At 54.2% G+C, this 26075-nt stretch overlaps 1 protein-coding gene across 8 annotated transcripts in view; it reads left to right on the plus strand.

Moving 5' to 3' along the window:
- DLGAP2 (DLG associated protein 2) overlaps positions 1–26075 on the plus strand; it is a 781526-nt gene that overhangs the window by 736604 nt on the left and 18847 nt on the right. For 7 of the 8 annotated variants that reach the window (XM_086703047.1, XM_086703052.1, XM_086703046.1 and 4 more), the window contains 4 exons: positions 15365–15714; positions 16705–16746; positions 22735–22820; positions 25343–25758. In XM_086703047.1, the coding sequence (XP_086559173.1) occupies positions 15365–15714; positions 16705–16746; positions 22735–22820; positions 25343–25758 (894 nt within the window). The remainder of the gene's footprint in view (positions 1–15364; positions 15715–16704; positions 16747–22734; positions 22821–25342; positions 25759–26075) is intronic. The other variant, XM_086703050.1, reaches the window with a different exon arrangement.

A 26075-nucleotide genomic window follows, 5' to 3' on the forward strand; every position in this document is an offset into this window, starting at 1 on the left:
CCTAGGGCACCAGCGTGCGGCTGAGACTCTTGGAGCCCATTAGCCTCGTGTGACACGTCTTCATGGGCATCCCCTGGTCCAAAAGAGAGGACTGTGGCCACATCAGTGGAGCCAGAACCCTCGGTGTCGTGTGAACGGCAGTTTCAGCCCAGCTCAAGCCCTGGGTCAGGGAACCCAGTTCCCCCGGGCCACCAGTCAGGACTCCAGTGCCTCCCCAGAGAGGCAGACCCCTGGGGACAGTGTAGACCAGGAAGCCCCAGCTGGGACGCTTGCCCAGAAGGTGGAAGCAGCAGGAACCACAGCACATGGCAGGCGGCACACAGTTCCTCGTGAACGTGGTCTGCACAGCTGTCCCTCTCCAGCCCGGGGCCCTGGCCTCCGGGGGCTCCACAGGTGGCCCTGCTGTCCCTCTTCACTGCGAACAGGTGCACGGCCCCCAGGGTGAGAGTATGGGGGGGTGTCTGCTTCTCTGGGGGGCTGTCAGGCTGAGGGAGAGCTTGGGGTTCACGCTCAATCAGCCCCTCACCTGGTGCAAGACAGCGTTGACAGGCCGCTTGGGGAGCCTGGCCTCCCCGAAAAGGCCTCCTCCGGGGCCGGGGGGCTGTGTTTTGTCCGGCCCCATTAGCCCGCTCATCTCCCCTCCTCCTTCGAGAATTAAGGTGGTCTTGTTTCTAGCCTTGCATTCATAACAGGCAGGTGTGGAATTTAGAGACGTTTGCGCTTCTCATTTTTTTTAATAATTGCACTCACCTGGTGCTAATGGACTATTAAACTGCACGCTAAGTTTAGGCAGAAAACCAGGCCAGGTTTTATACACAGTGTGGTGTTTTCCAACATTTTAATGAAGTTGCACTTGGAGCCCGTCTGGAGACGTCATGTCTGTGACCTTAGAATCTAATGTATATTTGTAATGTTGCTTTGGTTCGCCGTATCACCCCCGCCCCTGGGAGAGCGCAGCCACCAGGAGAGCAGGGACGGGGGGACACAGTCTGTTCTGTAGTGTCCTGACGACAGCTGGCGTGTTGCAGGTGACGCGTCCACGTCAGGGACAGTCGTGACGGAAGCCCCCTGCCTGGGTTCCCCTGGAGGACGTCTCTGGGGTTCACCCCAGAATCGCATCACTGCTTCTCCAGTTCCAGAAGGCAAGGTCAGGTTATTCTCCTTAGTGAAGGATAACACACGAGGGGGACACAGGGACGCGAGTCAGCCGGCAAACAGAGGAAGTGTTAGGAGCAGTTTCCAGAAAGCTCAGCACCTCGCCACTCGGGCCCCTGCACACCTTCCCTTCCGTGCCCTCGTCTGGAGGCTGTGCTCCCTGACGACTCCTCCGGCAGTTTCCATGCCGGCCTTTCTCTCCATGTGCCTTCGCTGCGGGGCCGTGGAGGACGCGCTGTCCTGCAGACGCCAGATGGCTGTGCCAGGCGCCCCTCCGTTGTGCTCTCCAGGGCACCATTACCAGGGCCGATTTGGAGCAGGCATTTCATTGACCAGCTTGCACACAACCTCATGTTTGTACCGTCCATGTTCCTTGCACCGGGTCTGTGAGTCTGTCGGGCGACTGGGACGCCCTGAAGCCCCTGGGCTCCTGACGGTGGTGCCAGAACAGAGCCGCCAGACTCTGTTCCCCCGCACAGAGCCGCCAGACAGAGATCCGGCTCAGGCGACAGAGCTCACCATCCCCCTCAGTGCCCTGTGCCCCACCAGCTCTCTGGCCGCACGCGCCGTGCGTGCTCGGCTAGCTCACACCAATGCTGCCGATGGATTTCAGCAGCTGGGAAGCTCACGAAGAAGCTCCCTGGCCGGGGAGCTCTGGTTTATTGGCACAGCCGACATCGGCCATCTGACCGTTCACTGTCAACGAGACGCGCACAGAAGGCACTTGTCGATGCCTGGCCCGTGTTTCAGGATGGATGACCGTATTTCCTTACAGTCACCTTGAGGTTGTGAGTATGTCACCCCTACCTATGCAGTGGGGGCCTTCCGACTTTCTTACCGAACCGTTCTGGGGGGAAGCGGGCAGTGTTTAGCACGTGTTCACTGAGCACCCACAAGTGTGAGCAAGTCACAAGTCAGGTATTATTTTTACGCTTGCAGATGGCATTTGCCTTATCGGTTTAGTAACTTTTTCATGGAAGGTCGTTTTCTTTTCCTTGAACAGAGACAGCAGCGCCTCTGGGTATATTAACTGAGATAGGCTGTCAGCCACACACCGTTGTTTCCACGTGCAGGTGAGAAAACCCACAATTTCACCGTCAAACAAAACGCCGTCTGAGAATCCCCGCTCTCCAAATTTTGACAGTAAAAATGTCATGCCGGTGCGACTTTAATGTAGACGGCTTTCACAATTAAACGTCCCAAGTGGAAATGAATACACACACATTTTCTGCGGAAAATCCAAGTTCTCATTATGTAATGTGAATTTTGAATATTTAAAACGAACACAGGAATTGCCTTGGACAGTGACACGGCTGTCATCACTATGTTCCTGTCTACGAGACGTTAAGTGCTGGTTAGACTATAATTTCTTGCCAATTAACACTTTTGAAATAGATGTCTTCGCTGCCAGCCCGTCAACGTTGCCCCAGAACTTGGGCGGCCCACATCATTTTGGTAACTTCAGGGAAACCGCTGCCTGTGGGTGTGGATATGGCTTCTGCGTCCTGTTGGATTTACACTTATGTTTGGAGACTGACGTTAATTAAAGTGTCAAAATAGCTTTCATCTTTTATGTTGAATCTTTCGCCTTCAAAGTTTAGTTTCTCCAACATCCAGACTCTCATTTAGACATTCATGGACTTGATTGCTGTGATTCTTTTTATGCTGTTATCTTTGAAGCTCTAATTAACGGAGGGCGGTGAGTTTAAGTGTGGCTATTACGTTCGGACAGACCGGTGCTGCTTGCCGTGTGGGATATACTTCATCTTGATTATGTATTTGTGCTTTACATGATAGAAAGCTAATTTCTAAATTTCCTTTTTGGCTTGCAAATGGCCTGCCTGGCTTGCATTCGGAAACGGTGTGGGGGACGCCAGGTGTGGGTGGGTCAGTAGGCATGTGTTTGGAGTCACGATGTATCCACATTTGAGATGACTCAGCAGCCATACCACAGTGTAGGGCATCTCCTTCGTGAGCGGACCTCAACAGGAAGGTGTTTTCCCCAGATTCTCCTTCCAGAGATTTGCTAAGCCAACACTTTGAAGACCTGAGGGCACATCTTGATGACTGATTTCGTTTGCTTCAAGTCATCTGTTGAACAGATGGCTGCACGCGTACTCACGTGACTTTGCGGGGCAAAAATCTTCTAGCCCAGTGTACATGTCCCAAAGCTGTGCTGTCTGGGGCAGGGTCCGGTAACCGAGCGGACAGCACAGAGCCCAACAAGGGGCTTGAACTCAGGCACCTTGAGATCATGACCTGAGCCGAAGTCAGATGCTTAACCGACTGAGGCACTCAGGCGCCCTAAGAAGTTAGGTCACTTAAAAGTGGCTAGTGGCTGTGCCGTTGGACGCAGCAGGCTGGCACGCAGCCTTTCTCATGTGGCTGCCCGAGAGGGAAGCCAGGAGTCTGCGGACACAGGTGTGGTGGGCACACCCCCCCCCACACCTGCCAGGGTCAGCACCGCAGCCGCTGCCCTCTCCTCCCTGCTAACCGCCGTTTACACCCAGGGCTCTGGGAAGTCCCTTTTGAAAGGGTTTCCAAATGAGGTTAACTCAACCCCAAATGTATCTGGGAAAGTACATTTTTACATGCCTCGTTTATTCACCTCTAAGCAGGAAGAACAAGTCCACCCGAGGCAATCTCCATCAGGCCTCACTACTTGCATTTAATGGAATTTTACTGAAATTACGTGCATGGCTCCTTCCATATTAAATCAGGTGGTTAGCCTCTTCTGCGTGGCACAGAGGCCTGTGTTGGCACGGTGCACTCGGGAGGGGAGGCACTTCAGGGCAGCCTCCTTCCCCGGCCCCCTGCGTCTGGGGGTGACTCTCACCAACTCACCTGATCTCTGGGACATGAGCAAAACCCAACTAACTGGGTGACTGGATTAGAAAACATATATAGTGACCTCTCTCCCTATACTTAGGAAGCCACTTGAACAACAACCACAGATTTTCAGAGTGTTATGCACGTGGTGAAAGAAATCCATGACAGGCTTTTAAACACAAAAGGACATCATGCCTGAACTCAATTTTTTAAAAGAATAGAGTAGTCAGATCTTCAGATACCTTAAGATACTAAGTTAAGTAATCATTTCATTTTTATTTCAAAATTCTTACTTGGTCACTTATATTTAAATAAATCTTCTGCAGTTGTTTGGAAACCTTTCTCTGTTGGCAGAGAATTCAGCAGAATTGTATTGCTAAATTAAATTTTCAGTTTTCAGTTGTATTTAAGGTTTGCCTGACATACATATAGAAAATGATAGGTAACAATGCCCATAATTAATAATTATTAGCTCCGGTGAGTATATTCTAATTGTGTATTCCCACACACGGAACAGAGTCAATTATTATCCCCAGACTATCCAGCTGAATAATTGAATGTTTTTCTTGAGTGGCTAAGATTGTTTCTTTAATTATTTATTGTAATTCTTGACGGTAAAGTAACATGATCCGATGATCATTTTGAATCTTCGACGATATTTCCAAGCTTCTAATTCTCACTGCGACACACCATTTAGGACACACGGTTCTGGCCCACAAGATCGTAGGTACCAACAAATCTTTGTCACTAGAGCAGATCGATGTAGCAGTGAAAACACTGATTTACTTCCGTTTTTAAAAAATTCTGTCTCAATATTACTTTACCTAACATATTGTATGTATGTACTGCAGTTTTATTTACCAAAAGCTCACGACTCATAGGTAATTTTTAACTTTTAAAATTAAAAAGCATTCAATTAACCAGGAATATAAAAGCAACTTATTGTTCTGAATACTAAACTTCCCATTCAGGACCCTCTGGGGGAACACGCATATGGGTATAGAACCACTGGGAGAGGCTGTAGGGACTTTGAAAATGCACACGAAAGGCCTATCTTATGCCTTAAAATGCAAATCTCATTGACTTCCGTACTAACGTGATAATAAGTCTGATATCTGGGTGCCTGCAAGTTTTTATGTGTATTTCTAAATCTGTTTCCTCATATGATATTAATTTATACAGTATTTGTTATTCTCAAAACATTAAGTACCATTTATTTCTATTAAGTCTGTATTGGGTTTCTCATGGGGCCCTTAGAAAGGAATCATGTGGACAAGTATAAGTATTTTCAGGGGCTTAACAATGTCCCACCAGTGCACGTGTCTCTTCTGCGTGGGGGTGTGGGTTCCTCAGATCCTGAATTATTCCCCCAGAACCTTCCCCGGGCCCTCCGGTAACCATCCTAGATGTCCTGAGGGAAGTGATGTTCTGGCGGGCAGTCACCATGGGCGCTTTCGCGGAGCAGGTCCCAGAGGATGGCAGACGCCCCCCTCACTGTGGCTGCTCACACAGCGAGGCCGTGGGGATCCACTGACTATTGGTGGGGCTGAGAGCTGCCAACCCGTTCCCACTTCCTAGGACTTCAGGAAGATTAAACACAGTGATCCACATCAAAAATAATAATACTGTGTAGGCTTAGGAAAAGTTTATCAAATGTGAGCTATTTCCACAAAAACTCTGTACAAACAGAAATCTTTTCATAGGCGTTCAAGGATTTTTTTTCTTTCCTATTCACATTGAAGCAGCAAAGAACGCTGTGGTCTGAGCTGGCTGGGCTTGGGTCTCTGGGCCGGCAGTGGCACCTGCTGTCCCAGCCCTGTGACCGCAAATCACGTGCCAGCAGAGTGACAGCATCGTCTCCCTCTATCCAGATGGCCGGTCGGTGCTGAGACGGGACAGTCATTAAACACCACTGTTACTCAGCTAGACCAGGGAGCGAAACTTTCCCGTGCTCAGTTCTGAATAGGAGGCCACACCTTCGTGCTCTGCCAGAAGGGTGACTGGCCGAAGGGCAGAAACAACTTTGCGTGGCTGTGCTCCCACGCTACTGTGATGTGGATGCTCTAACGTTCTCGGCGTCCCCTCCGAACTTCCCGTGAACCATGGAACTCTCTCATTAGGCGATGAAGGAAATACAAGAGGCCTTCTTCCCAAAAATAGTTTTCACTGGTTCCCATCACTTGAAGAATTGAGAGATAATTAAAATTAATTTCCTCTGTCTGGGTCTTAATCCCATTAGTTAACAGTCCCTCCAAACAATCTGCATCACAGAGTGGGAAGACAATCTACAATGTCTTCCGATGCCAAATGTATTTTTTTTTCGAAAATTTGGAACTAAGTTAAGAGGAAATTCTCACTGAAACAATAAATGATTCTCCCAGTCCCCTTTGCGACGGGCAAGGATGCCAGTGGGCTTCCGTGCACTGTGGAGGAATAAAATCGGATCAAGCCGTGAGAAATCAGACAGCTCTGTACGTGGTCCGAGAAAGAAAAAAGGCTCATTACCGTCAGTAACTGGAGGGGGACTTCTCTCCCAGTTCTGCCACCGGCTTCCTGGCTCACCTCGGGGAAGTGATTCAACCCATTGGAACCTACCTCTGTGTTCTCATCTGGGAGATGGGAATACAAATGCCGCCTACCTGGCGAGGTTTCCGGAAGCCTGCATGAGAAGTGAAGTGCTCAGTGTGGTGTTGCTGCAGCCCCCTCCCCCAGCTGTGGCTGGTCGCGGGCGCACACCCCCGGTCAGATCTCCTGAATATCCGTATGGACACTTGGTACACAATCTGCAGAGAAAGCAGGGATGGCACCCAGTTCACGGTGGCTGTTAGCGCTTGTTTCTGTCCGCTGAGCACGGACGCAACAACGGCTGCCCTTGCTGGCCGCTTTCGTCTGCACGTGCCTTCTGTGTGTTTCCATCCCCACAACAGCACAAAAGGAGACATCCTGAGTGGTCCCTTTCACAGATGAGCAGGCTGAGGCCGAGAGAATTTAACTTGTCCAAGATCACACGGTTACCCAACTGTATGTCGGAAGCAAGGAAGAGTTAGTTCGGCTCTAGTAGACCGGAACAGAAGCTAGAAACGGAACTTCCCTTTGCAGAAATCTTGGTGGGAGACATGCCGGTGTGTCCTCGTCTGTGAGTCCCAAGATTCTGTAACTGCTCGGCCACCGCGAGTTTAGGGTACCCAGCTATGAGCATCACCGGCCAGGACCGCATTACTACGTCAAGATGCTAAAATACTAAAGTGTATCAAGGCAAGTGTATGAACGTTAAAGCACATTTTTTTTTTTCCATTTGGGGGAAGAAAGAACAGTAGAATGGCCATTTGATATTTTCCCCTGGAAATAAATAATTCGAAGCAAACTCTGACACTTAAAAAGGAACAAGATAGTATCCCTAGAAAACTAATGTAATTAGTCAATTTGTCCCCTGAGTGAGGGCCTCCAGACCACTGGGGAGAGCCACAGTAAACCGTAGAGTACCTTTTATTTATTTATTTTTTAGTATAATTTATTGTCAAGCTGGCTAACATACAGCGTAGACAGTGTAGATTCCGGGACTCGTCGCTTACATACAACACCCAGTGCTCGTCCCAACAAGTGCCCTCCTCAGTGCCCATCACCCATCTTCCCCACCCCACCCCTGTAGAGTACCTTTTAAATGAGAGCAGTGTCATCGGTAATTCCTGACCCACTGATTCTGATTCCACTCCACACGGCTTCCAGTATCGAGCACTGAGAGTCCACGCAGGGGAACGCGCACCCTCGGGGCGCACCTGCTGCTATTGCCTTTCCCACGTGGCCCGCTCTGTCCTTCCGCCAAGACCCCACCCAAGCCCATCTCCTCCGGAAAGCCCTCCCTGTCACCCCGGGGCCAGTCTGTCCTCAGGCTTCCGCGAGGCTTTGGTGCCGACTGTGGTCTTTTTGCCCTTCCTTTCAATTTGATGGTGAGCACGGAGGCGCCAGAGTCTTAGGCTCAAGCTCAGTGTTCACTGGAACCTTGAATCTGACGGTACGGCCGCTCAAACGATGCCTGGAATGCATGTGACCTCGGTGCCCACACAGAAGGAGCTGCAAGGTCTCTGCACCCCCTGCCCCAGCCCAGCTCTCGGGGTGTCCTTGGGCCCAGCATCCATAGAACACCTCAAGCTGACTCTGTTGTTACACAATTAACTCGGTGGTCTGACAGGGAAAATGTGTGATTATATTGGAAGCAGTTGATTTTTTTTAAGCAACAGGAAAAGCGTCAGATTGGACATACTTCCTGCAGTGTTTACTAGGACACGAGAGCAGCCCTAACGAACACCCCGGTAGTCGGCTGTGCTGACGAGCGGAGGAACGTGAGTCTTCCAGACGCGCTCAGAATGTGACTCGCCGAAGCTGATCCAGAGCCTCTCCGGCGGCCAGCGAGCTGGCTCCGCGGTCCGCTGCTCCACACACACCGCACTGATGGCGCCGAACCACGCCTCCGCCGCAGCGGCCGTTCAAACCGCGTGCGGGCACACGACACAGCGTGAAGACGGCGTAAACTCTCTCTGGCCACCCAGAAAAAGTCGCTCTTGCGTGCAGCCCACGGTCCTTATGCAGGCTGGGAAGAACTGCCCAGCCTTAGCCAGCGTCTCAACAGAGCGTGTTGCTCACCTGCGCACCTTTACACAGAAACCCGTTCGAGAATTCGTATCACCCCCTGTAGCATCATGAGGTGGGAAGGTGCGACGTGAGGTTTTCCTGTGGTCGTGGACATACATTAAAACACTCCGGAACTTCGTTTTTATTTACAGGCCACCCACACAGGAGGTCCAGTTGGTTTGCCAAATGGCACTCAATACGTTTGGGAGACTCGTCATCTGGGGGTAGGGTTAGGGACACGTCTGAGGATGACTGTGACCATTTAGCGGCCAGGCTGGAAGTGGGTTCCAGGAGTGGCTGTGCTCCCACGTCCTGGGTGGATCTTTCTGCTGTGCCTGACCCCAGGGTGTCACAGTCCTTGAGCTCCACGAGATGGACACGGCAGCAGAACGTGGCCCTGGGGTGTCACGGTCCTGAGTGCCACGAGATGGACACGGCAGCAGAACGTGGCCCGGGGTGTCACGGTCCCTGAGCGCCACGAGATGGACACGGCAACAGAACGTGGCCCCGGGGTGTCACGGTCCCTGAGCGCCACGAGATGGACACGGCAGCAGAACGTGGCCCCGGGGTGTCACGGTCCCTGAGCGCCACGAGATGGACACGGCAGCAGAACGTGGCCCCGGGGTGTCACGGTCCTTGAGCGCCATGAGATGGACACGGCAGCAGAACGTGGCCAGTTTGGGGATTTCTTGAGCACCTTCCAGCTCCTGCCAGCGTGGCGAGGACAAGTGTGCCCGTGTCACAACCGACGTCGCCTGTTAACCGCAGTCCTGTGTTTCTCTGTTGTCCTTCATCGTCACCCCTGCTACCGCCAGGTCGGGACAATTCTTCAGTCAGCATTTGCACCCGGGAGCCACAGCACAGCCACCTGTGTGCTTTGAGTGTCACACAGAGCCCCGGGGGCCGTGCTTACCTTCTGCCGGCCCAGTGCAGTGTGGGGACAGGGCATTACAGACAGACTGTCCTTGCAGAAGGTGGACGATGCCGGGCAGGTCAGCGTGGAAGCAAGGACCCAGTGTCCTTGTTGTCACACGAAATGGTCCGTCAGCGAGCCTTCCTCACGCTCTCACCCGCTCAGTTCTCTTATTCGTGTGTATATGCCACACTTAGTACCCTGAAACGTCAACATTATGAAGTAGTAGTAAGAGAAGCTTCGTGAGAAACCGATGTTTAACTGGGCCACCTCAATTCCTCAAGGACAAGGAGTGCACTGTGAATCCTCATCCAGGTTGGGAAGAAGCGGGATTGCCACCACGGGTAACCAAGTAGAAGGAAATGACGAGCTCTCGCCTGGTGAGCCACCCACACGCGCGTCCCTTCATCTCACGGACGAGCACACGAGACCCGCTGGGAAGCAGGAGATGACTTGCAGCCCCAGCACCATGGCATTCCCAGCTGGGGGGGGGGGGGGGGCTCTTCTGGCCTCTGCCTGCTACATGCCAGCAGGCCTCCCGTGCCCACCCAGTTGTGACACCATCAAGCACGTCCCTGGCAGAGAGCGGAGGCCAGGCCGCCCCAGCGGAGCGCCCTGGCTAACACACGGAAGTGTCTAACATGGGGACCCGAGAGTCCCCAAATCTGAATCCTCAGGGCACGGCCCTTGCTCACCATGCACCTGTGGTCCGTGCGGAGCACTGCCAGGCGGCTGCAGCTGAACGCGCAGTGATGGATGGAACCGAGAACAGGGCGGGGCGCCCGCCTCTGCACATTTCCACTGCACCTCGGTTCCGCTCAGATGGACAGACGGGCACAGCCTGGCCCCTCTCCAGCCTCCCCTGGGCCGATGCATCCGTACCCCTGGTCCAGGGCCCTGTGGCCGCCAGAGTGGAGCGGCTCGCTGACATAGTACGGCACGCTCTCCCGAGGAGAGCGGGTGCCGCCGGCCTCCAGAGCGAGCTGTGATCCGTCAGAGACCGGAGCAAGCGTCAGCTGCCGAGGCCTGGTGGCCGGGCTCCCCCAGGGTCTCCCTGCAGGGGCCTTGGCCGTTAGCAGATCTGACCAGGTCCCATCTGAGCCCTGCGTCCGCCAACAGCATCAGGTAGAAAATGGACTCAGCCCCATGGAGACGTCTGCTGAGGGTGCTGTCCAGCTGCTCTGACTCTCCGTTTCCCCCGGGCCTGGGGTCCCGCCCCGAATGCCAGTGTATTCACTAGTGTCTTCCTTTCCTGCCCACTCAGACCTCCGCCCTTTTGCCCTTGTGCTAAAAACCTGCCCCAGGACCGCTTCCTGGAGCCCTTCTCCCAAATGCTGCCCTCTGATTGCCCTGTGAGCGCAGGCACTCCTCATACCCTGTGCTCCTTGGGCGGGAGGAGTCCTGCCTGCTCTTCCCTCCCTCACGCCCCTGACTCTCAGGCCCCCTCATGCCTCCTCCTGGGTCAGCGGGGTCAGCGGGGATTTCCGACCCGACACAGCTTTGGGGATTCTGCATCTCACAGCTTAACTCCCTCCAGATGTTCAAAGTGATTTCCGGCCAAGCCTCTCTGTGCCCTGGGGCCTTGCTCCTCTCAGAACCCACTGGTGTTTCCCCTCCGTGCACCTGTACGGTACGTGTAAATTAAGTTTATCGACGGCAGAAGTTATTTTCCTCTGTGTTGATGTTTGAGAAGCACAAACATGTCCGTAGCTTGTTTTTCCATCACCAAAAATAAGCTTCGTGAAGAAGGTGGGTCTTCCGCGGTTTTCATTTCACTTGTTGCAGTTCACCTGTTCTGAAACCACGTAGCCCCTGGTGATGGGGGAGGGACCCCACAGTTCCCGGGACTTCAGCCATGTCTTCTCCCCAGCGACCATGGCCATGTCCTAAAGCTACAGGATTCTTCCATAAGCTCATCCAGGCCCGGTTATGTGCCAGGCATGGCCCCAGGCATCATAGGTACCACACGTCTCCCCGGAGCGAACAAGTTCAGAGTCTGGTATCTACCATTTGCCCAAAGAAATGCTGCCATGGATGTAGGCCTGGGGCCAGGATGGCCGAGACGGAGATTTCCTGGGCCTGAGAGTCAGGAGAGGCCCAGGGAAGGGCTCCCGTATGAGACACAAGATGGAAATAAAAGGAAGGAGGCGAAAGCCTGAGAGAGGCGCCACGAGGGGCACCCCCAGCGATGTCTGTGCAGCATCCACGTGTGTGGTCCAGAGGACTGATGGGCTGGAGAGGGTGGTGATCACTGAGGCCAGCAACAGCCACGAGGAGGAAGGATGGGGCGCTCAGGACTCAGGAGCATGGGAGCGAAGCCAGGGGAGCAGACCAGAGTCCATTCACAGACGTCAGTGAGGAAGCTTGCACAAGACTGGCTTGGGGCCAGGGAGGATCACTGTCCCATCTGGAGGACAAACCCAAGGGGTGCCCTTGCGCAAGATGAGCCACAGAGAGAGTTGAGTGCTGAGTCTGAGAGAACTGGGCCGCAGACCAGAAGCTGTCCCCGTCCATAATGGGAGCTGCAGCTCAGGAGGGTGTGACTTCGGGGCCACTCAGGGGCAACAGTTGAAGCCCGGAAGGGAATGTGTTGCCGTGTTGGAGAAATAGGATGAAGCGATCCAACAGTAAATGTGAGAGGGGAAATGGGGCTCAACACAGTCACAGGCTTGGGGACTTGAAAGTGGGCCTTTGCATGCTGTCCTTGGAGGCCCTTGAAGCAGTGAGGGGGGTGGGGAAGGTGCAGGTGAGGGGGGCGGTGGGTGGGGAAGGTGCAGGTGAGGGGGGTGGAGATGGTGCAGGTGAGAGGGTGGGGAGGTGCAGCGACACAGGAGGACACGGTAAAGACAAAGGCTGGATGTGATCTCCCAAGGGGAGATGGACCCTTTCAAGTGGGCTGTTTAAGGATCAAGAACAAACGTTTTGGTCGCGGAAGGTCAGGACGGAGAAGGGCGGGGCACGGGCTGGCTCCGGGAGGAGGCAGACACTGTGGGACAGAGGAGGGGCGGGACACAGCAAAGGACCGCACACATGGGCGCAGGCCAGTCCAGGTGCCATCAGTGTGCTCACACATTTTATCCTCGAAATAAATCATAGCGCGGGGGCTGCTTTATCCCCACTTGGCAGATGCGCGAGATTTTGTTGAAATTGCTGTTGCCGAATGTCCCACCGACCGCTAGCAGGCTGCACTGGGGTCCAAACCCAGGCATCTGTCGCCGACCACCTGTTGCAGAAGCCTCTAAAGAGGGTGGCCAGGAAGCGGGGGAGGGCCAGCCAAGGCGGGGGTACCCGCACACAGAGGGTTCCGCTGAGACTGCAGGGCGGGGCCAGAGCTGGGAGGGGGGGAAGGGGCTTCCTAGCAGCTCTGAGGTTGAACACCGCAGCCTGTGGGGCCAGCGGGCCCGCTTCTGTGGATTTCCCCGGCAGCAGCCCCACCGTGGCCCACGGTGCCCTCGGCAGATACCTGCCCGCTGACCTGCGGTGAGTCCCATAGAGACCCTCCTGTGGATCCCTACAGACCCGAGAGGGAGCCGCACAGGGTTCAGGAGCGTGGGGCTGAGAGGCGGCTGGTGAGCGGGGAAGGAGGTAAAGTCCAGCAGAGCAAGGGCTTGGTGGCCTCTGAAGTTTAGTGACAGGGAAGCTGCGGGAGCCAGAGAGGAAGAGAAGGAACAGGGAGGGCGGGAGAGGGCAGGCGGCTGCAGCGAGCGTCTCACAGGCAGAGACCCAAGCAGACCCACCACACGTCAGTGGGTAGGTGCAGGGGCGAGTGCCCTTGCGATTCCCTGTGGTCCGATGGAGACCGAGCCCTCTGCCACCAACCTAGCCACTTCAGCCACTTTGACAGCAAGGGCGGGACACTCCCGGAGGAGGATGTCCAAGCCCTCCGGGGAAGGCAGGGGTTCGGCAGAGGTGACCCCAGGACACGAGATGAGAGGGATGTCCCGGGACAGGGAACAGTGCCCAGCGGCACAGAGAAGGCACCAACAGCCTCCACCCCCGAGGCCCGCACCCTTATGTTCAACACGTCAAGCAGTTTGTGTTTGAGCTCAGGAACCATACTGCGTGCGTGTCTGAATCTCCTAGAATAACGCCTCGAGTATGGTCCGTGTTCAATAATCTTCCTTTCACAGCTTGATCCACATTAGGGGGGAAATCTTTAAAATAAGAAAGGTGATTTTAGATGCTCCTCTGTGTAGACAGAGTTCAAAGCCTGTGTTTCCAAAAACTGTCTCCCTCCATCTGTTCCCTACCTTCCAGAGTCTCTTTTGATGCATTCGTTTAAAAATGTGTCCGTTTCATAAATTTTCACGTGCAGTTTTGATGCCTTTAAACTCAGATCATCCTGACGTGACAAACTCGCTTTATTTTGTCATTTGCCGACTTTTATTTGGAATGACATCTGAGGTTTTATTTATTAGGAAAACCCATTAACACAGATTAAGCAGTAATTGGGGGAGAGGATAGGGAACAGGGAAGGGCATTGAAATCCTCAGGAACAGAACAGGGGAAATCCTGTGCTCCCAAGTGCCGCAGCAGGACGGTGACTCGGGACAGCTTCTGAAAATCGTAGGTGAAACTTGCCCAGTCTTCTCCCCGCTGGGGGGGAATGCCAAGTGCTCCCCAGGAGATGCTCCCCTGCACATGCGGCCGGGCACACAGCAGCCCTCACCTGCCTATGGACCGCGTGCGTGCGTTTTTGCACTGCACCGTGGTGAAGGAGTCTGTTTCAGAAGCACTTCTGTGGGCTCTTCTTTCCACATAAAGAAAAATCATCAGGGTGCCTGGGTGGCTCAGTCGGTTGAGCGTCCGACTTCGGCTCAGGTCATGGTCTCACGGTTCGTGAGTTCAAGCCCCACGTCAGGCTCCGTGCTGACAGCTTAGAGTCTGGAGCCTGCTTCAGATTCTGTGTCTCCAGCTCTCCCTGCCCCTCCCCTGCTCATACTCTGTCTCTGTCTCTCAAAACTTAAACTTCTTTTTTAATTAAAAAAGGAAAATCATCAGCTGTAATGGAAAACACATTCATGTGAGAAAGGACTAGTTCGTCGTCACTTGAAAAATAAGTAACACGCTGAGCCCGGCAAAGGTGTCTAATGAGTTCAGAGACATTTAATTTAACTCCACGTCCAGATGCGTCTGTATTCTTCGGTGGATGGACTGTGGCTGGGGGTGGAGAAGCCCGATGTGAAGGACAGGGGGAGATGGGCGGCTGGTGAGGGGCACACACGTGAGCGAGGCTTGGGCCGGGGGTTGATCTGGGATCCCGGTGTCCCTTCTCCACCGATGCCTATGCTTACTCCCAGTAAGCATGTCCTTACAGGGAGCAAGCTTCTCAGATCACATTCGTGTCCGTTGGAAGAATAGAACTTGCTCATCACAAACATTCCTCAAACACAGAAGCGAAGGAGACAACAGTCAGCCACGCTTTCCCTCGGTGATGACCTGGCGAAGGTTTTCTGTGCTTCTAACCTTTTTTCCGTACACAGGTTTTCTTTGAAGTACATTCCTCCTTCATCTGGACATAATTTAGCGTGTCGTGCTTCTTAGCGGGGCGCGAAGACACGAGCATTGCCCACGATGCTCGCCGTCTGTCCTGCTGAGTCAGAACTCCCTTAGTCTGGTCGCCATTGTTGCATTTTGGGGGGCTTCACCCTTTTCCTCTGTTATGAGTGTATCTGTGCGGACTCGGTGAGCACACGGTTCCCGCCACGGTTTGCGCTACTTCTTAGGCCCCAGGTTCCGAAAGGCCCGGCGGGTCGTAGGGGGGCGGACGGGGGACCCGGTTTCCAGGCGGGGGAGGGGAAGGTGCTTCTGCTGATGGGACTCTGATTTCCCTCGCAGCCGTGTCGTACGCGAATTACAAGAAGACCCCGCCGCCCGTGCCCCCGCGCACCACGTCCAAGCCCCTGATCTCGGTGACGGCGCAGAGTAGCACGGAGTCCACCCAGGACGCCTACCAGGACAGCCGCGCCCAGAGGGCGTCCCCGTGGCCCCAGGATGGCCGCGGCCTCTACAACTCCACGGACAGTCTGGACAGCAACAAGGCCATGAGCCTCGCCCTGGAGACGGCCGCGGCCCAGCGCCTCGCTGCCGAGGGCCAGAGCGGCTCCACGCGGACCAGCGACAAGGCCGTCCTGGTGTCCAAGGCGGAGGACTTCCTCAAGAGCCGGCGCTCCTCCATCGGGATCCAGGTAGACTCTCTCTGCCGCCTGCTCAGCGGGCTCTGCGAATAGCGTAGGCTAACACATGGCGCCCGGCCGCCCTGGGGCCCTGGCGGGGAGCGCGGCCTCTGAGGGCCGCCGACGCGAGAGCTGGTCCCAGCTTGTCCGCAGCCTGCAAGTCTGCAGCCAGGCGGCGCCCCCCCCCCCCCCGGGGGGCAGCTGGGGCCCCCGCCTCACACCCGCCCCTGCCACCCTGGGCTCCCCACCCCCCAGGGCAATTTCTAGGGGCCACCGGCCACTTAGAGAGTGTGCAGACAGCTCATTTTGATGCTGCAGAAGGATGGTATTTTGGGTGGACCCTGGTATTTTGAAAGCCTTTCAGTCTTTTGGCCAAACACTTAAGTGGGGGGAAAGGGCATTGGGAATAAAACGGCAAAAGGAAGAAAGACTGAGGCAAGCCCACAGCTGCTCAGGTCACGGCCCCCAGAAGGCGCTTGTGCGCCGGCCGTGGGGCGCTCTGGGCCTGTAGTGGGGGAGGCAAAGCCAGGCCCGTAGTTTCAGACCACCGAGGGATCACGGCACCCCGAGGCCCCAATTCCCACCCGAGATCCCGACGCGCTGCCTGCACAGGGTGCCGCGGCCTCCGGGCAGGGGGCGGGAGGCACGTGGTGAGGACCCAGGAGCCCCCTTTCAGTCAGGGGCACAGGTCACCCTCACGCCGACCCTGTCTTGCCTCGGTGACTCTCCCCACAAGATTCTGCCGCACGGCGAGGCTCTCCAAGCGCGGTTCGCCTCCATACAGCCTGTGTGCAGCCGGAAGTTGTAAAATCAGGACTTCCTGGCCGCCAGGGAGAGGGTGAACGGAGCCCCGACCGGGGGCCGCGCGTGCCAGGCACTGACATGAGGGGGCATGACGTGTCGGGCATCCCAGGGACACGGGAGAGCAGGCTGGGGAGACCGCCCGCTCGACTAGGTCATCTGAACCAGGTCTCCACACTGTGGCTTCATTGTTTTGTTTAGGATTCTGAATTCCCAGAACATCAGCCATACCCAAGGTCAGATGTAAGTACCAAGATATACTCCAAAGCCAAGTACGCATGAATTTTTATTTTCTCTCCGTTTTGGATTATTCATACAAACGCTCTGTCACCTCTCTCTGTCCTGATTCTATATGCCAGGCGCTATGCTAGGTGCTCCCCACTGACCGCCTCCCCAGTGATGTGCAATTAATGCCACTCTGATGAGGGCAAAGATGAGGCTCAAACCAGGCCGGTAACGCCGCAGTCGACGGGCTTGCCGGGGCCACAGCAGCGGGACGTGGGGCTCCAGGGTCCCTGGCCGTCCTGGCTCTGAAGTCACGTCTCCAGGGAAGACGTGTGTGGTCCCTGAGTTAAGGAGGCTGACTCCACACCCCCGGGCGCCCCTGCACCCTCTGGCCTTCTCCCCTGCCACCGGCTTCCAACTGGCTGCCCACGCCAGCCGTGCACAAGGAGGGGCATGTCGGCCTCTGACACTGTCTGCTAAGAGCAGGAACACGTGTCGCGTTCGGTTACCCGGCCGCTCGGCAGTGCCCCCTCCTGCCTCCGCCTCACCCCCCCCCCCAGAAGCCCCCACACTTTTACTTGCCCCGTGGCCCTTTGTGCTTCTCGCAAGCACGCCTTTCCTCTGCGGGAACGTCCCTCCTCCCGCTGCCACCACTCACTGCTTCCCGCGGTTCCCGCGTAAACCCCTCCCCAGAAGCCCTTCCTGGAGCTGCCCCCGGAGCGCGTGTCTGGGAGGGCTGCCCCTCCCCCTCTTCACACCCCAGCGCCTAGCACAGCGCCTGGCACATAGCAAGTGCTCGGTAAATGTTGGATAAGTGGCGCGCGGGTGACGGTGGCCGAGTGGTCCGTGAGAACCAGTGTGAGTGCGCGCGTGTGCGGGACTCAGCTCTGTTTTGTGGCAGAAAAAATGCACACTATCCTGTGAGCCTGTAACCTGGCAGTTGTCAGACCAAAGAACGGAGGAGCCAAGAGGACACGTCGTCACAGAAACCCGTCTTAGCGTAAATAAGTCAAAGAAGTGACAGGTGGGAGTGCAGGCAGCTCACTCAAAGAGGAAAGCACGAGGAAACGGGGTGAGGGGCCACTTAAGCGGAGGGCAAGACCCCAAAGACCCCCGAGGGCACGGAGGAGGAGCCGGCCGGCCGCGCTGTGAAGGCGCAGCTCGCGACACCGCTGTGCCCCTGGCTCCCCAGTACGGGCCCGTTCTCACCTCATACCCCCAGGAGCTGTTGTCACCACATCCGAGTTACCGACGGGGAGACTGAGGCTCGGGGGTACGGGACCTGCCTCCGGGTACACGGCCGTGACGTCAAAGGACAGAGGGGGGCGTTGCGGGAGAAACGAGGGAAGGGCCGCACGGTGCCCTCTGCGAGCCTGACCGGGCTCGGTTCCTGTGACTCGCGTGGATGAGCACAGTCTGCCCCGGTCTGTCCCGTCGCCTGTAGAGGAAGGTGGCTAGCGTCGCACACACTCGGCCCGGCTCCCGGGGGGAGGCCCGCCTGACCGCCGACCACTCTCCCACAACCACGGCGGGCTCTCGTCTGCACGAGGACACCAGATAACGCACACCGCACGACATCTTCCCGCCGTTTCTGCGGGTTTGGGGAAAGGACCCCAGGCCTTCCTCAGCGTTAGCCGCGTGAGAGGCAGTACCGTGACACCCCACCCCCCTTTCCCTCACTCGACGGTGATGCGTGCCTCTCTCCTTCGTGTTCCCCTTCTGTTCGTGTCTGTGATTGGTCCATCACCACGGGGTTTCTTTGCTTGTGCGTCTGCGTCTGTGTCTGTGAGTCCTCGCAAGGTGTCTCCTGTCCCCGGACGCCACGGCTCGGCTCCACGCGCAGGCCCCCTGCCTCAGCTGTCCCGGCCAGACGCGCGAGCGGTGACGGTCTGTTGCAGCCCGGGGTTGTGGGACTGGACGGAGGCATCGATGCAGGCCCCTCGTTACTCCACTCAAACGTCCGGCTGAGTGAGCGTGGGTCTGCCCGCCGGCGTGGACTTCTCCCTCGCCAGCCTGAGCCGCCGCACGTCCCCGCAAGCCCCGCCCCCCCCCACCGCCACCTGCTCTCAGAGCTGCGCTGAGCCTCTCCCAGCAGGCAGGCCGGCAGATCACGTTTCTCTCTTGGACGTGGAACAGGTCCCCGAGGGAGACACAGCCACCGTGCGCCTGCCCAGCCGCACGCCAGGTCTTGAAGGCAGAGCGGAAGCGATCTGCGTTTAGCCGCCAAAGACGCGCCTTTGGAGCCGCGGCCCACGGCGGTTCCGGCTGCCTGCCTGGACCCTTCTCTTGGGTCCTGGGGAAGCGAGGCTCAGACAGCAGCTCGTCAGCTGACTTCCCACAAACCCCTACGTGCAGGAGACGGGAGCCAGGGCGCACAGGGGCCGCCTCCCGTCCAGCTCACACTCCCTGACATACACATGCTCACACGTGTGTGCCTGGATGCTCACACACACACACACACACTCCTGTGTACACTTGTGCTTACGGGTCTGCACACACCTACATGCACACGCAACACACGCACGCACCCGTGGGCTCACACCTCACACACACACACTCACACGTGTTCATACCCACACACATGTGCAAGCATGCTCGTGCATGTGCTGTGTGCACGCTCGTGCATGTGTGCTCACATAGACTCACTGTGCACCTGCTGGAGCACACATGGTCACACGTACACGTGTGCTCCCATGTGCAGCCAGGCATGTGGATGCACACGCAGACGCATGCACATGCACGCTTGCACGTACACACTACACTCGCGCAGTCACACACACACGGACACAGTCACACGCACACGCACGCAACAGCATGGACCGTATTTAGAAGCCCCCCTCCCTGCCTCTCCCCACGGCACACGGCTCCGCTTCCAGTGCTCTGGCCTCATGCAGGGAGAGCCGCTGCAGGGTGCGCAGAGCCAGGACGGTCTTCCGTGACGGCACTCGCCACCTACTGCGGTGACTGGGGAGGCGTCTGTCCCCGTGCATCAGGGAGCCCTTCAGAAAGGGTTCGCTTAAAATACAGCTTTCCTCTCGAAGCCTAGTCCATGGCCCGTCTTGTGAAAATGAACATCGGTCTATAGTTCTCAAACCTTTTAAGATCACTCGACCCTTCTAGCCAGAGTCTCCTCTTGGGAAGACATTCCTTTCATTTCCTTCCCACTGTGTAAAGTAGTAATTCCTTTCCTGTGTCCTAAATTTGCTTTTTTTTCCATCTATACAAGGGTCTCTGGTCCCAGGATTTCCAAAATGGATAAATATTTAGCTTATCCAGGCGATACATGATTTTACCATCCCCCTCAGCCCTTATCTTCTGAAAATAGGGATAACTACGTTTTTCCCTCAAGAAAGTTACACGTGACAACCACTGTAAATCTGTGAAATTCCTCAAACTTAATGTCCATATCATACACACCTGACTGTTAACAGTTGAGGTGCAAAGACAGAGCGTTAACACTTGCTGTGGACAGACACACGTGACTCTGGCTTCCTGTGGCGTTTTACAATTAAATGAAGTGTCCGATGTCCCCTCATCTTTGAGACGAGGAAGAAGAGATTCAACCAAATCTAAGAGACTCACCGGAGGGTCACAGGGCCAGGCAGTAGCAGAACCTGACTCCAGAAGCTGTACTCTCCTCATGTGCTAGGAACGTAAGAGGGGTCCAGCGGAGGGGATGTGCAGATGGGACAAGGGGAGAAAATGTCTTATTGTCTGCTTGTATGCGTTAGTCACTTATGCAACGTGTTCACATGCCCATGAATATGTGCGTGTTTTGTGTGTACGCACACAGCTCCCGACTGCACCGTCCACGCCACTTGCTAGTGTGCCTTGGACCATAAGCATCTTCCGTGTCGCAACTGCATAGCGTTCCGTGTCTTGAGCAAATCATACCCGACCCCATGTCACCGTTCTCCTCCATGACTACCCGCTGTGTTTCACCTTCTACATACCGCTACGATGAACGCCTCACATGTTTGCCAGAGTAAGGTAATTTGGTAGACCAAAATCCTAAAGTAGAAGTGAAGCAAATATTCTGAACATCTTGGTGATAAAACCCTGTGCTCTTTCCATTACAAAAGTCTTTCTAAAAGCATATGTACGCAGTGATCTCCCCCATATTATGAGTCTATCACATTCGACGACATCGACCAAAATCGTCAAGCACAGTAATACCTTTGACCCAGAAATCACCTGTGCTGTGAAAATAGTCACAAAAGCACACACACACGTGCACACCCATATCTATAGCAGCAGCATAAATAATGGCAGAAAACTAGAAATAAGCACATTACCCCTCCAGCGAAGACTGATTACAGGTAAATTAGGTCGTGTTCATAAAACGGAATAGCAAGCAGATAAGACACAAGGCAGCTCTGTTTGCTCTGACAGGGACGACGTTCGAAATACTTTAATTTTTATTGTGATCCTTTGTGTAAGATAATAGTGGTAACAGTCTCCACGACCAGGAAGGTGAACTTCATCAAAGCCATGACCCCCTTAAAACTGGAGAGGGAAGGAGAGACGGCAGTGGGGATAGGATTTTGATTCAACAGTGTCCCTCCCCCAGGGGTCACCCCATGTCAAACCACGCGACACAAAGGAGGTGCGACCTGTGTGCACACGTTCGGGACTCCAGCAGTAAGAGGGGGTGTTCTCGGTGATTCTTGGGGGTGCCAGAGTCTTCACGCGGCCGATTTATTCCGGCCGCAAACAATTAGGAAGAGCCTGGTGCTACAGTCAGAGAGACTCAGGTGTAAACCCTCCTTCTGCCCTAGTGAGCTGTGCACCCCTGGGCAAGTTTCTCACCTTCTCTGATTCTCAGCTGTCCAGTGTGGCAGGAAGTAGCAGCAGGAGTATCGTGGGCACTCCATGCAATAATACTTCCTATGCTCTTAGCACAGTGCCTGGTGCGGGGTAAGCCTAAAACAAGTATCAGCTATCAAGATCATTTCTCTTCGCCACAAATTTAGTTGGCCCTCGATGGTATGAGCTCAGCCATAGGACAGCCACAAATTACAATGACAGTCTCTCATCATCACAGAAGAGAATGTCACAATTGTTTGTTTAATGGGTTATATCTTACCCTTGTGGCAATCATTAATACTTTTAAGAAAAAAAATGTGTTTTACAAACTTAGCTGTGGCATTTTAGATTGGGGTCAAAATCCTACTGATATAGTAAGTAATCTTTTCTGGGAAAAAGGAAAGGGATGTTTGAGTAGCCAGGATAATATTTACGATTAAACTAACCTTTGGTTTCACAGACTTTTCGCACCAAGAGGTTTTTGTTGTTGTTGTTGTTGTTGTTGTTGTTGTTTTCCACAAAACGGAGTGTCTCAGACTTCCCTCGTGTGTCCCTGCTCGTGGTCCTGAAATGCTTTCTGGGTTTGGGAGAGATTTTGGCAAGGAGAACCACGATCAGGACTCCATGGGAAATGCAGTCTCTGCTGTGTTCTGACATGGCCTAGCTGCACACAGTCCTCGTAGCAAACAGGAGACACCTGCAGGTGGGAACAGTCGGAGACGTTGCCTCAGTGTCCCCGGTACACACTGAAAGTCCTTGCCGTGTGTTTTTGTATGTGGATACCGCCACCAGTATACTTCCATTAAATTGCTTATGTTGTTGCAAGCTCTCTCTGGTTCGTGCTGTACTTACTTTCTCCACCGTAGGGTGTGGTAGGAGCTTTTCAGCCCTATAATAATGCAACCCAACAAAGCCTCTTTCTTGCCTTAGCTGAGCTAAGCAGTTGTATTTGCATAGGTTTAAGAGATCAGAGCACAACGCTGAGTTCAAGGAGTTATGTAAACTTTGATGAAACGCAGTAGCAATGTAATTACACCAGTACAATGCATTTCCCTCTCTCTGTGATTTTTACTGGGTCAAGTGCAACTCTGTATTAATTACATGTGCAATTAATTACAGCAAATGAACACACACAAAAAACAGTCCCTCACCCAGGTCCCCTGTCGTGGTTCTAAAATAAGATGTTCTGTGTTATACTAGGTGGAAACAGCCACAGATTCAGACACGGAGAGCCGAGGCCTGCGGGAATACCACTCTGTCGGCGTCCAGGTGGAAGATGAGAAGAGGTAATCAGCCCCTTTGAAATATACAAGGTCCTCAGCAGGAACGACCTGTTAGGGATACGAGGTTCCCCAGCAGGAAAGAATGATCTGTTAGGAATACGAGGTCCCCAGCAGGAACAATCTGTCAGGGATGTGAGGTCCCCAGCAGGAACCATCTGTTAGGGATGCGAGGTTCCCAGCAGGAACCATCTGTTACAGATGCAAGGTCCCCAGCAGAACGACCTGTTAGGGATACGAGGTTCCCCAGCAGGAAGGAGTGATCTGTTAGGAATACGAGGTCCCCAGCAGGAACAATCTGTTAGGGTTGCAAGGTCCCCAGCAGGAACGATCTGTTAGGGATGCGAGGTTCCCCAGCAGGAAGCAGTGATCTGTTAGGAATACGAGGTCCCCAGCAGGAACGATCTGTCAGGGATGTGAGGTCCCCAGCAGGAACAATCTGTTAGGGAAGTGAGGTCCCCAGCAGGAACCATCTGTTAGGGTTGCAAGGTTCCCAGCAGGAACCATCTGTTACGGATGCAAGGTCCCCAGCAGGAACGACCTGTTAGGGATACGAGGTTCCCCAGCAGGAAGGAGTGATCTGTTAGGAATACGAGGTCCCCAGCAGGAACCATCTGTTAGGGATACGAGGTCCCCAGCAGGAACCATCTGTTAGGGTTGCAAGGTCCCCAGCAGAAACCATCTGTTAGGGATACGAGGTTCCCCAGCAGGAAGCAGTGATCTGTTAGGAATACGAGGTCCCCAGCAGGAATGATCTGTTAGGGATGCGAGGTCCCCAGCAGGAACCATCTGTTAGGGATGCGAGGTCCCCAGCAGGGACCATCTGTTAGGGATGCGAGGTCCCCAGCAGGAACGATGTATTAGGCATACGAGGTCCCCAGCAGGAGCAACCTGTTAGGGATATGAGGTCTCCAGCAGGAACGATCTGTTAGGGATACGATGTCCCCAGCAGGAACGGTCTTTTAGGGATACGAGGTTCCCAGCAGGAAGGATCTGTTAGGGGTATGAGGTTCCCCAGCAGGAACCATCTGTTAGAAACCTGACTGCAAACACCTAGATCATGCTGACCATCAATAATTCATGCCTCTCGTGGAAATAGGGTCATATATTTATACTTTTCAATATGTTATTCAAGTATGAATTAGCATCCGCCTGTGTCTTGTTTTTGCAAGAGGCAAGGGAATAATTCTTTCTAAAGTAATTTACTGCCTATGAAATCTGATGGCTCTGAAAGCCAAGTTCTTCGCCCAAAGGAAGAGCACATCAGCCTAAGGGTCGACCAGATGCATGCCTTCTCACCTAATAATGTCAAAAGGAAAAGAAAGAGAGATAAGGAAAGATGTTTAAGACCTTAGCCACCATGACTTCAACTACAGAGTAAGAGATGTCTATTAGGATAGTGTTATTTTGCAACAAGAACAGGATGATTCTTTTGTATTTAAAATAACATATCGTATAAATTTCATAAAAATGAATTTTAATGAGAGCATCATTACATCTGCAACTTCTGTTCACATCTAGCTGGTAAGGTCCTGGGTGACATTCTCATTGGAGGGTTTTAGGACCCAACCCATAAAGGTTTTGATTGCGGAGATATTCAGACCACAAACTAATGGCTTCTCAGGCTCCCAATAGACCTCTCAGAGGCTGGACGGCTTCTGCACTGGGGAATCTGGGCTTGCTGCCTTCCGTCCCATCCCTGGCTTGCTCTCGTTTGCCTCCAGCAAAGAAAGTAAGTGGCACATTCATTAACCAGCTGCTCTCACAGCTATTGCCATCTGCAGGTTCAAATGGGGAGAAGCCAGAATGTTTAGTTAGGGTACAGTGTGGATGTACCCCCCCCCCCCCACACACACACACAGAGTTCTCACCCAGCAATGTCTGGACTCCAATTACAAGCCCTTTCCTACCCATCATTTCAGTAATTGGCTGTGCAGGCATGGGTGGCCTCCAAATACATACGATGAAAATGTTTTTCAAACACCTGCTAAAGTCAGAGCTCAGATTCATTATTTTGCATAAAAGACTTAATGGAGATGATATTAAGATATTCAGAAAGGAGGAGAAACTCACGTCCTGAAATGTGTCCCCAGAAGTCAGAGGGTACAGAAGTTACTTATATCAAAGAAGCAACGCGGCCTTACTTTTACCTGCATGCCACACACGGGAGTTCGTAAACTTGTGGCGGATTTGCAAAGGGAGGTCACTGTTCCAAGGCGGGGGGGGGGGGGGGGGGGGGGTCTCACGGGCCGCTCTCCTCACGGTGCCCTCCAGTACACTTACGTCTTAAGTGGGCATTATGTAGGCACTGAGACGTAGGTGCATGTCAGAGGTTGCTCATGAGCGAAACCCAATGTGCTTTCATAGCTGGGACCCCAGAGCAGCGGCAGTAGAGGTGAAAACGCTCACCTTCCCTTGAGCCGCTGGCTCGCTGCCTCGCAGGAGTGCTGTGTGCGAGCTCGCCGTAGGTGTGCCGCAGAAAGTCATCTCAGAAAGCCTTTCGTTTTTCTTCCTTCCCGCCTCTGCAGACATGGACGTTTTAAGCGCTCGAACAGCGTGACAGCCGCCGTCCAAGCAGACTTGGAGCTGGAGGGCTTCCCGGGACGCGTCACCATGGAGGACAAGGGCCTGCAGTTTGGTCCCGCCTTCCAGCGGCACTCGGAGCCCAGCACGCCCACCCAGTACGGGGCGGTCAGGACTGTCCGGACCCAGGGGGTCTTTAGTTACAGAGAAGACTACAGGGCGCCCGTGGACACTGCCACCCTGCCCCCTCCCGAGCCCTGGCTGGAGCCGTGCGTCGAGACGGCAGACACCGGGAGGATGTCTCCGTGCCGCCGGGACGGCTCATGGTTTGTGAAGCTGCTACACACGGAGACCAAGAGGATGGAAGGCTGGTGTAAGGACATGGAGAGAGAGGCAGAGGAGAATGACCTCTCGGAGGAAAGTAAGAGCACAGCCTCCAGTGGCTTCTTAACCCCGTCCCTGGGCAGTAGCATGAACGGGCAGGTGCCAGTATTAATGCGGGAATGTCCTTTGATACTTGGGCAAATTGAAACTGCATCCCACTCAATTCCAAGAGAACAGACAAGAGAACGAACAGAAAAGCAACCGGTAACATGTTCCAGGGGCTCCTCCTGGGTTTTGTTAGATTGTGAGCCCGGTGGTGATTGTGGTGTCGTTAGCATCCTTAATCTCGTGTTCCACGTGCTAGCTCTCTCCACGTGGAGCACTCTGAGTGTTTTCTAGAGTCCTTCCTGCCCC

Source organism: Puma concolor, chromosome B1 (assembly GCF_028749965.1).
Source record: "Puma concolor isolate L17-30 chromosome B1, mPumCon1.1.hap2, whole genome shotgun sequence".
Classification (NCBI taxonomy): Eukaryota; Metazoa; Chordata; class Mammalia; order Carnivora; family Felidae; genus Puma; species Puma concolor.